General features: G+C 33.8%; 1 protein-coding gene and 1 long non-coding RNA gene across 3 annotated transcripts; one reads left to right on the top strand and one right to left on the bottom strand.

Moving 5' to 3' along the window:
* Positions 1 to 5127: 5127 nt before the first annotated feature.
* LOC143066798 (uncharacterized) lies at positions 5128 to 6201 on the bottom strand. The gene is made up of 2 exons (XM_076239607.1): positions 5608 to 6201; positions 5128 to 5136 (listed from the first exon to the last, which is right to left on the bottom strand). Exons 1-2 carry the CDS (start codon positions 6151 to 6153, stop codon positions 5128 to 5130), a joined length of 555 nt encoding a protein of 184 aa, XP_076095722.1. The 5' UTR covers positions 6154 to 6201.
* A 1146-nt stretch (positions 6202 to 7347) lies between these two features.
* Positions 7348 to 9755, top strand: LOC143068933 (uncharacterized). Of its 2 annotated transcripts, none has more exons than XR_012976273.1 (3): positions 7348 to 7876; positions 8618 to 8686; positions 9450 to 9755. It is a non-coding gene; the product is annotated as an uncharacterized LOC143068933 (long non-coding RNA). The 2 variants fall into 2 exon arrangements; XR_012976274.1 differs by having other exon boundaries at positions 7348 to 8105.
* Positions 9756 to 10359: the final 604 nt, after the last annotated feature.

The raw sequence follows: 10359 nt of genomic DNA, 5'->3' as shown, positions 1-10359 counted from the left end.
GTTTGTCTCTTTCTAAGCAATTTTCGAAATTTTAACACCAGTTAACTTATGTAAATTTGATAAACTGTTGAATGTAATTGTTATATGTTGATGCACAAAAAATAAAGTCATAATTGGATGATATGTATAATCGGGGATTTTTTTTAATGATAATACACATATCATATCTAAAAAGAACTAAGAAAGTGGGAATCATAATTAAAAAGAAAATAGCCCGTTCCTTTCAAAATGATATCGTATTTAAAATGTTCACCTCTTAAAAAAGTTGTGTAAATAAAATAGGCTCAGAGTAATTTTATATCTAACATTCGAGCAATACATCCTTTGCAAGATACCGTTTATCTTCATGATACTACTAATAACATTGCTTATTTTGATCGGCAGTTTAATATATTCAATCCAATGTTCCTTTAATGGAAACTATATATGCATCTCAATTCGATGTATCAAGTTTAGTTACAATGGTTTAATAATGAATCGGCTTGACCTTTTCCTTATATTTATACCTATATGGCATAGATAAACTATCGACGTTAGATCCCCCCTCGTTTCTATTCATTCCTTATAAAATCAATCGTAATTTTCTCCTTTATGTATTGACTTAAGAATAGTGCAACCACAACTAATTAGATTCCGTGTAAATCTAAGCCTGACAAATGTGGTATATAAATATCAATATGTCAGTTGTACTTTGTTTGTTTTTTGTTCTGTACAAAACATACCCCATTAAAAAAGTTATGAGAACAGCAGACAGATGTAACTCTATCCAACAGGGAAACTCATTTGAATTTTGATATAATAATACTGACGTTCTTGTGGGCGCCTGTATGTGAACGACTTGTTTACTCAATATCAATATTTTACCCGTAAAAGAAAGTCTTGACTAAGTCGTTCGGTCCATTGTAACTTTTTTTTTGGTTCGTTTCTTTTAATAGAATTAGATAAAAAGGAAATGGTTCCATCTAAAGTCAGCTCGCTATGATTGTTATTGATAGATTAGATGATTGTTTTCGAGGTTCAATGAATAAAACAAATATGAGTCTTCCACCTGATTTCTATTTCTGACATCGTTGCTGAATGATCCAATACAAATAAATAAATCTGAAGTCAAGACATTCCATTCATGGTATACAGATCTTTTAGTAAGGTTTGTGGAGCTATTTATTTGAAATCTTATCAATATATATATAGTTTATTAATCAAGTTTTCACATTTCATATTCTAAAGTAAAACAAAAAACAATACTTTACGAATATCATTCATCAGAAGCGCTTGTCTGGATTTACTTTCATCTGGAATTCTCAAAGCCGAATATTTGAAAGTCAATGTTATATAATAATTGAAACAGTTGACCAGTTATATAACTATATATAGTCAAAAATCAATCTAAGGTCAACTTTGTCTTTTGTACCTTTATTTGTCTGTTTGTCCTTTTCTTTCTTTTAGCCATGGCATTGTCAGTTTATTTTGGAGCCATGAGTACACATCGTTTAAAATGCTCTGTATGTTTTGTATGAAATGTATATGTAGACAAAAAATATATAAATTATATTAATATATTTTGGAAAAATACTTCATGGTGAAAAGTGTTATAGATGTCAGTCTGCGGGTTTTTAAGTGATAGCCGTAAACACACGACTTCATTAAAATAAATAAAATATGAAAAAATATGTTGTTAATTCATATTATTATTGTCTCGCATATCAATCATCAATAAATAGTCGAGCTGGATCTTTTGAGTAAATTTAGTTTAGAGATGACTTTTTTTGTAACTTACAGCAAAATGCAAAAGGAAGTTGGAACTTTAGTTTTCTTACAATTTGAAACCTACATTGCATAACCTGTATAATTAAATTTATTGCGTTAATTGTTGAATCGTTTGTCCTGAATATGCATTTAATAGATACAACTAGACATTAAATTGTTTCAACATGAAAAATAAGAATACAGGGGTAACAAATATAAACTACTGTTAAAAAATGATTGTATAGGAAAAGAACAAGAAAACATTAAATAATAAAAATGTGTTACAAATTCATTAAACAGTACCTCATAAAATAAGCTTCAACAAAAAAGGTCAAGAAAAGGGATGTTGCTTTCCCAGGCTCCTTAGTCTAAAACATGATGGCTTATAGTAACTTATGTTTTTAATAAATTACATAAATTTTCTGATAGTTCATTGATTGTTTTCTCAGTGCGCGAACTGGTGTCAAAATATTACCTCCCCTGTAAACAGTGCGCTCTTCTGACTAGAGGTGATCGGTATAGAAAAACGGACGATGCTGTTATTGTTTTGCTTGTTTGAAATGAGTTAACACAGACGAACTAAGACGTGTCAATATAGTGTAAATAGGATAACGAATCAGGTAAAATATTTTATTGTTAAGTTTATCTCCTCATCGTCTCATCATATGATAGGTAAATACGTGATTTTTTTTATTTTTAGTGTCGTCAGGGTTTAAACTTGTAATCATGCCATCCTTTCATTATTTTTTTTAAATACTATCGAATGGTCGGAACGGAACACCTTGATTTTCTCCTAATTTGTAAAGTTGATTATGTTGCATGATATATATTTCTATCGGGGGAAAAATTGTTATGCAGCAAAGATTGGCAGTTTTTTTCATTTGTGTCGAAATAAAGGGATGTAAATTAAAGTAAAAGAAGGCGCACTTTTTCAAATAGGAAACCATTGAATTCAGATGCATGGTATGTTGTCAAATGATAAAGAATATCGTAGAAACTATCTAGAAATTCATCTAATTTTTGCAATTTTCATTAAAGATATACAAATATGACATACTGAAACCTGAAAAGTGATAAAACCACCATACCTTGAACAAATTCAGTTAGGGGGGGGGAGATATAACGAAATCTAGATTAAATTATCTGCGGTCGACAATCAAAAGATAAAGGAACATGCAACTAACTAGTTTTTCAATTTCATTGTAATGCAAAATGGCTGGGTTTTTGTTTTTTTGCATCTCTGTTCAAACATTGGTCTGATATTACCAGCAGAAGGCCTATCTTTGGATGCCAAATACTATTATTATCAACTAATTGAATGTTCAAATTGCAGCGATGTTCTGTATGGAAGGAAAACTGTCATAGAATCCAACAGTTCCAGAGGGCCCTTTAAACTAACTGCTTAACATCAATAACGATGTATGATTCAAGTGACTGATCCATTGCAAATTAGCCAGGTTTTCCTTGTAATTGTTGCAGATAAACCACTAGACAGTGTCTGACATTTAAAGGATATCAAACGGATGTTTTATGGAATGATTCTCAAGTACATATGACAATCATATGCATAAAAGTGTGGAGGTAGTCTCTTTCATGCAGCAATTTTTAATTTTAAATATAAACTCCGATAAGACAAGAGCATAGAAATGTACATCATTGAGAAACATTCTCTGTGAATAAAATCATTCCAAAACTTAAATGTGTCATTAGTGTTGCATTATTTAACAGTAGAGATAAATATTGTAAGCCACCCGAGAGCATCCTGTCCTATACTCGGTAGTTTACTTTAATAACACTTAAATACAGTATGTGACTCATGTAGCAACTCTACATTTGTATTAAACTTCCTAAATTACTTGTCAGGTATGGTCTTCGGAATGTTTAATATGTATGTATTGAGCGATCCCTTGTATTCAGTGTTACTGAGCTAATTTTGTTCCTAACGGCTTTCCATAGTTTTTATGTTTGAACGAGCGTCCTCCAACATCTATTGTTTTCATCAGTGTAAATTCATGTGCTTTTTGTATGTGTCCAAGTTCAATAAAATAAAGTTATCTTTCCAATGTTAACAGTTTTTATTTGTTCACTGTTAAAAGTATGTAACATTATAACATCGTAAAACTATATAAATAAACAGTTGCGTTCAAGTGTACTGAATCATAAATCCTTAAATACATATTTGTGGTGTCCGACGTGGTGGGAGATAGCTTACTGTACAAAAGACGGCTAATTAAATATCATTAAACTTCATTATGTTATCTTAATTCTCACCTAAAGGTTATTATTGCTTTATTTGTTTTTCAAGGTTTGAACTAGCCGCCAGCAAAACTTTGGGCTATCTGCCATTGCTGAGTGCTCGCGCGTTTATATACTAAATTGTAATTGTCACGTGACATCCAATGGAAACTTGTCCTTTCCGGGAAGCCGGAACTATAAAAATTTCAGATAATGAAAAACATAATATACATATCATCTTAAGTTGTCCGAACATTGTCCTTAAACATAAAATATCAAAACAAAGCTATAGCATCTAAAATATCGATACAGAAGCTTGAAATAAACAATCGGACACCACTGCGCGCGCATTGATTTAGCAGACGATCTGCGTTAGTACATAATAAGTAAATAACATACAACATAGTTCATTTCAACCATCTAAATATTTACAATATATTTGTGTCCGACAGGGTATACTTATTAAATATCTTATCTGTGGTATTAAAAATACGATATTAGATCAATTGTCCAGGGGACGAATTGGTATTTAAAGATATAAAAACACATGTTTCTGTCCCCACAAAATGGCAGACGACAAAGTCTCCGTAAATATACAATTGCAGTTGAAGTATTTTCCTATGTATATCAGGCATATTAGACGTTTAAATATGAATATTTGGTTACAAGAAATGATCCTTAATACGGGAATTACATGATATATAACACGAAGAAGGTAAGCCATGAGTAATTAAATACATTCCCTGCCGTAACACTTGTACAACAAAAATGTAAACAAATGAAAAATTCATTTCACTTCCAGTGTTTTACACATTAAAAATTTGATTAACTTGATAATTATCACCCTAGTACCAACATATGTACACACCTAACTTGTAAAACTATGTTTTAGCTAATGAAATGCCTCCCCCTGTAATTTATTGGCAAACAAAATGTAACTTTGTCCTGTGAAATCCATAACAAAATAGTAAATTAATGCCATATCTTTGATTAGTAAAACAAATGTTTTACTTGCTCGTGCGAGCCAAGTTACTATGCGTAAGAACACAACCGTTATGTTTAAAAGAATAATATTTCTGTTTCTGAATTTATAATATCATAACAAGTATTTCCAATGCCTTACACTTCCCCCAACTTCAATATATATTAATTCTCCTGAATTAAAAAAAACTATCAGTATAAATATGTTATTTAAAAGAATTGTTCATAAATTGTCTTTCTCTTCATTGGTCTTCACCAAGTCTAAGTTGTACACCCATGGCATCAATTGTGTTCAAGATAATGTCTGTTGATGTGTCTCTATTTGATGATGATGCTTCAATCATATCAAGCAATTGTAAGGTGGTGGGATCGTCTGTTTTACTCTTAATGATATTGGCACAGATAGTATCTAGACTTAACTGTCATTGTATTGCCCTCTGTTGATTGTGGGGTTTTCGTGCCTGGAAGTGCCAAAAAGTGATACTTTAATAGAAGCTCCTCCTTTGAAAATTGAAGCTGTTTCCCGGTGTTTAACTCCAGTGCAATGCTAGCATACTCCCAGTTGAAATATCTTTGTTCAGGGGACATGTTTTTCCAGTTCTTCGGGGGCCATTTCACTTCAGCTGGTATGGTAATCAAAGTTACGATTTCTTCTTTTTCCCATTCCCTCCTCCCAGCTGGAAAAAGTGGCATCCCACCTCTCCTTAAAAGTTTGTCTGCTCTTTCACTGGCAGTGTAAAATTGTTCACTTTGCAGGTTCTCTCCTTCCTGCAGTCTCATCAGTTCTGCTTCCTTTGACCTGGTTTCTTCTGCTAATCTCTTGATTTCTGCCTCCTCCTGTCTCCTTAGTTCTTCCTCTTTAATTCTAATTTCCTCATCCTGTTTGTGTTTTTCCCTTCTCTTTTGTTCTTCCTCCTCCACCTGTTTCTGTTTTTCCTGCTTCTTACGTTCTGCCTCCTTCCGTCTGTTTTCCTCCTCCTGTTTCTGTGTTTCCTGCTTCTTACGTTCGTCCTCCTTCCGTCTTATCTCCTCCTGTTCCTGTTTTTCCTTTCTCTTTTGTTCTGCCTCCTTTTGTCTGACTTCATCGTCCTGTTTTTGTTTTTCCTGCTTCTTTTGTTCCTCCTCCTTCCGTCTGTTTTCCTCCTGTTCCTGTTCTTCCCTTCTCTTTTGTTTTTCCTCCGTTAATGTCATTTCCTCATCCTGTTTCTTGTCATCCTTTCCTTTCTTTATTTTCTTTGCCTTCTGTTCCTGGTGGTTAGTTTTTTTTTCTTTCTTTTCTCTACATTTCTCTCTTCTTTCTTCTCGGTCTTTCTACCCTTCTTCTGGCTTGTTGCTTTCTCTGAAATCTCTGGTTCTTCATTGTCGCTATCGTCTTCCAAAATAATATCAGATGTTGATGGCGTTTTCAGTGGTGATAGAGGATTTGTGACGGCTATTGTCTGTTTTCCTGGGAATAGTTCATCTGACGTTTTTATATCTGTTATATATTCCTCTGATATTGATAGTTTCCTAGCAACTACTGGAGTCACTATAGACTTTAGAGAAGGTATGTGATCCTGCATATTTTATGTTTACTAGTGTTGTCATCCTTCTTATCAGAGCGTCAAGCATTTTGTGGTCTCTAAGAACCAAGTCATTCAAATGGATCATATAAAATCTTATGGACACTCCAAGGTCCAATTTGAAAATGGCTGTAGAGTCCCCAAGTCCCAAAGTTAGTTGTTGGAGGGCCAGCCCTTCATAGATGGTGGGCCTGTTGGTGAGTAAGATCCATTGGGTTTCTCCGACTCAACCTCTTCTTCTTGCGTACCTCTTACCATTTTCCTTCGGACACTTCCACCCTAGAGTCCAATCCTCTTTCTTTCTGTTGGTGTTGTCAACCCTGTTCAAGAATTCCAGAACCTCAATCCTGGCTTTCATTGCTTCTTGCGAATTTTCGTTGGATGGTAGGATTACCTTAGCATAGGTCTCTGGGTAGTTTGCCATCCAAAATCCATTGTTTTCACTTAGGAAACTATAAGGCATCAGTTCTATTTTACTACGGTGGGTGGCCATGACATGCTCTTTAAGGTCGACCATCCTCCTGTATGACTTTTCTTCAGGACACCAAACACAAACGACCGAAAGCCGTTTGTGTGGTGCAGCTGCCAGATGATTCTTCAATTGTCTCCGTGTCCGGAACGTCATGGGACACAACCAACACTTCACCTCAATTTGGGATGATGGTCTCATTCTGAAATTGAATCATCAATTATAAATCCCTCCACCATACAACATATATTAATACAATACATAATATCATGTAGTGTCCTGTAGTGTGACTATATTTGTTTGTTTATATGTGTTTATAATCCCCCCCCCCCCCCCCCCCCCCATATAGCATATGGGACAATACCCCTAATGCGCCTTGAAATGAGGAACACAAAAGTCACGTGTAAACAAAAAATCTCTGTGTAGTGATATTTGACACATTTCTATGATAAACAAATGACTGAGCTGAACCATTAGTGTTAATTTAGAAAGTAGGGGAACACAGAATAAATGTGTAAAAACCATGGAGCTATTAAATGTGTTCAAAGTATTAAAATTTCAAAGAACTTATTGTGTTAAAAATGGGATTTTTTACCATGAGGAGCCACATCGCAAAAGGATTCTCGGGGTTTGCTAAATTACGGAAAAATGAATCACACTTCGTACCCCGAAAATTTAACCACATATGTAAAAATGTCTCAGCTTCGAAACAAGCCATCATACATATACAAGTTTACGATATGGGCTGAGCAACAGAAGAAAACGTTACCATTACGGCCTATGGAGAAACAATTGCGCATATTGCCCCATCTTCTAAGACAAGATCCAGAGATATCTTAAGATAATTTCACCTTGTACACCACAGAAAATTGTGAAAGTGATGGTTAGTAGTTTTTTATTTATACCTAGTTATCATAAATGATTTAAGATAAATATTATTGATAAAGAACAGCAAAAATTCAATGAATTTTTCGCTTTTAAAATCGTTACTGGCACGGGGCTGAACACTTTTTTTAGGCACAATCATAACTTTGTTTACCCCGAGAGATCCGAAAGGAATTGTTTATTCAATTGAAAAAGGCAGGAAAACTTACATGTAATATGAATTAATTGTAAGTAAACATGACACAATATAGTCTTTGTTATGTAATTATCACTCTGGTCTGCAGGAATAGCTGATAATCAAGGGAGATAACACACTTCACACGAGTAAAGTGAGATACATCATCACATGCTTTTATACAATGATTTGGCCCTGGTCAGTAGATATCATATGCAAATAAACAGAAAAAAAACCTTGTACATGTATTAAGAAAATCATGTATTACTATTGTTAATGCACACGAGCAAACACAAGATATTGTCATTTCTCAGTGAAAAAGGGGGAGGGCCAACCCTCTTGAAAACAATATTGCTATTCAACTACATGTATTAAGCTAGTTAGCTACTACCCATTGCTTCTAATATAAACAGTTTAAATGAAGGTGGCTAAGCCACAAGGGAGAGGCATTTTTCTTTCTTTGTGATAAAACTTTCAAGAATTAGATTTTTCTCTCTCGATAATACTTATGTACTTAAATTAAATGATAACATAGCCTGAGTAAAAATTTTTGTCTTATTTCAGTTCCAGACATATCATTACTATTAAACATGAGATGGCAAACTAAAGGTTTTAAAAAGTCCTGAATAACTGGTAAGCATTTTGATTTATTAGGTAAGCTCTAAATTATTTATTTATGGTATTTGTGCAAATGAAATTACAGTCGGTATGTTATAAACATGCTTATATGAAAACTGTTGCTATGGTCTTGCTATTAAATGAAAAGGCTTGGTTACTGATCTTTTCGACTCAACATTTCGAGTTAAATCTTGCGGCAACTGATTCTCATGTAACACTGCAAACTCTATTTAGCACTATTTTGATCTGTCGTTATTTAATGACGCCATAATACGTGTGATGTCACAATGTTTCCTATAATACCTCATGTGGATTTCTCACTGAGAAAGGGTTTTCACTAAAATACATGTAAAAAGCCTTTTTTTCTCAAATAGAATTATGTGAATGGACAAGTTTTGAAAATTTGCACTTCATTGCACTCTAATTACATAATAAGAATGACTTTCCCAGTCGTTTTGAGGGGTTTTCATAGTATTATATACCAGATGTCTACTAGTAAGAATAGTTATTTTGGTGGTTTTTTTTTTATGAAATCTACATTTTTGCATAATTTCTCTGTCAAAATGCACTTTAAGACACAGGAAAATGTTATGGAATGCTTTAACAGGGTCTGTATATTGTAATTTAAGGTTATCATCAGAAGTTTTGTCCTTGTTTTGACTAGTAAAGGTATACTGGAAGAAATTAATTATACATACACGTTGTATTAAAAATGAATGAATATAGGGATAAAAGTGTCATTGCCATATAGTGCTGAAACGACTTTATTATTTTTCAGAAATGGACAAAAATACACAGATTTATTCAGAATGTTATACCGATGAAGATCACCTAAAAATATTTGGAAAAATCAGAACTATGGATTTCAATATGGGACAATACCCCTAATGCGCCTTGAAATGAGGAACACAAAAGTCACGTGTAAACAAAAAATCTCTGTGTAGTGATATTTGACACATTTCTATGATAAACAAATGACTGAGCTGAACCATTAGTGTTAATTTAGAAAGTAGGGGAACACAGAATAAATGTGTAAAAACCATGGAGCTATTAAATGTGTTCAAAGTATTAAAATTTCAAAGAACTTATTGTGTTAAAAATGGGATTTTTTACCATGAGGAGCCACATCGCAAAAGGATTCTCGGGGTTTGCTAAATTACGGAAAAATGAATCACACTTCGTACCCCGAAAATTTAACCACATATGTAAAAATGTCTCAGCTTCGAAACAAGCCATCATACATATACAAGTTTACGATATGGGCTGAGCAACAGAAGAAAACGTTACCATTACGGCCTATGGAGAAACAATTGCGCATATTGCCCCATATGCTGGTAGTAAATGGATCAGGCTAAATTCCAATTAAAAATATGATATCCACCCCCTTGGTCTCCCTATTCCAAAAATCTCAAGCCTCCTCAAGTCAGAAAGTTGTCGTTAATTGCTTTCCGCCGCGCAGCTTGCGCATACAAAAAAAAACGCTTGGCAGTAGTTTAATCTGCCATTCCCCTGGCAGGAAGGATCATCCTTCCCTTACAGCCAATAATATGTCCTGAGAAACAATGGCCATTTGTCTCCCTTACATATTCTTCCAGAGTGGATCCAACTCTAGGAATTCCATCATGACTTTCTCCAGTCTGAGATAAGTCATACAGTTACTCTTAAACATAGTAACTCATCAAAACAAT

The sequence above is a fragment of the Mytilus galloprovincialis genome, chromosome 3 (genome assembly GCF_965363235.1).
Source record: "Mytilus galloprovincialis chromosome 3, xbMytGall1.hap1.1, whole genome shotgun sequence".
Classification (NCBI taxonomy): Eukaryota; Metazoa; Mollusca; class Bivalvia; order Mytilida; family Mytilidae; genus Mytilus; species Mytilus galloprovincialis.
The sequence above is the reverse complement of the archived record's forward strand: the minus strand, read 5'-3'. Positions and strand labels throughout refer to the sequence as shown.

Excerpts from the sequence above, each read along its gene's own strand:
- LOC143066798 (XM_076239607.1), bottom strand. The coding sequence starts at position 6,153 with ATGACATTAACGGAGGAAAAACAAAAGAGAAGGGAAGAACAGGAACAG.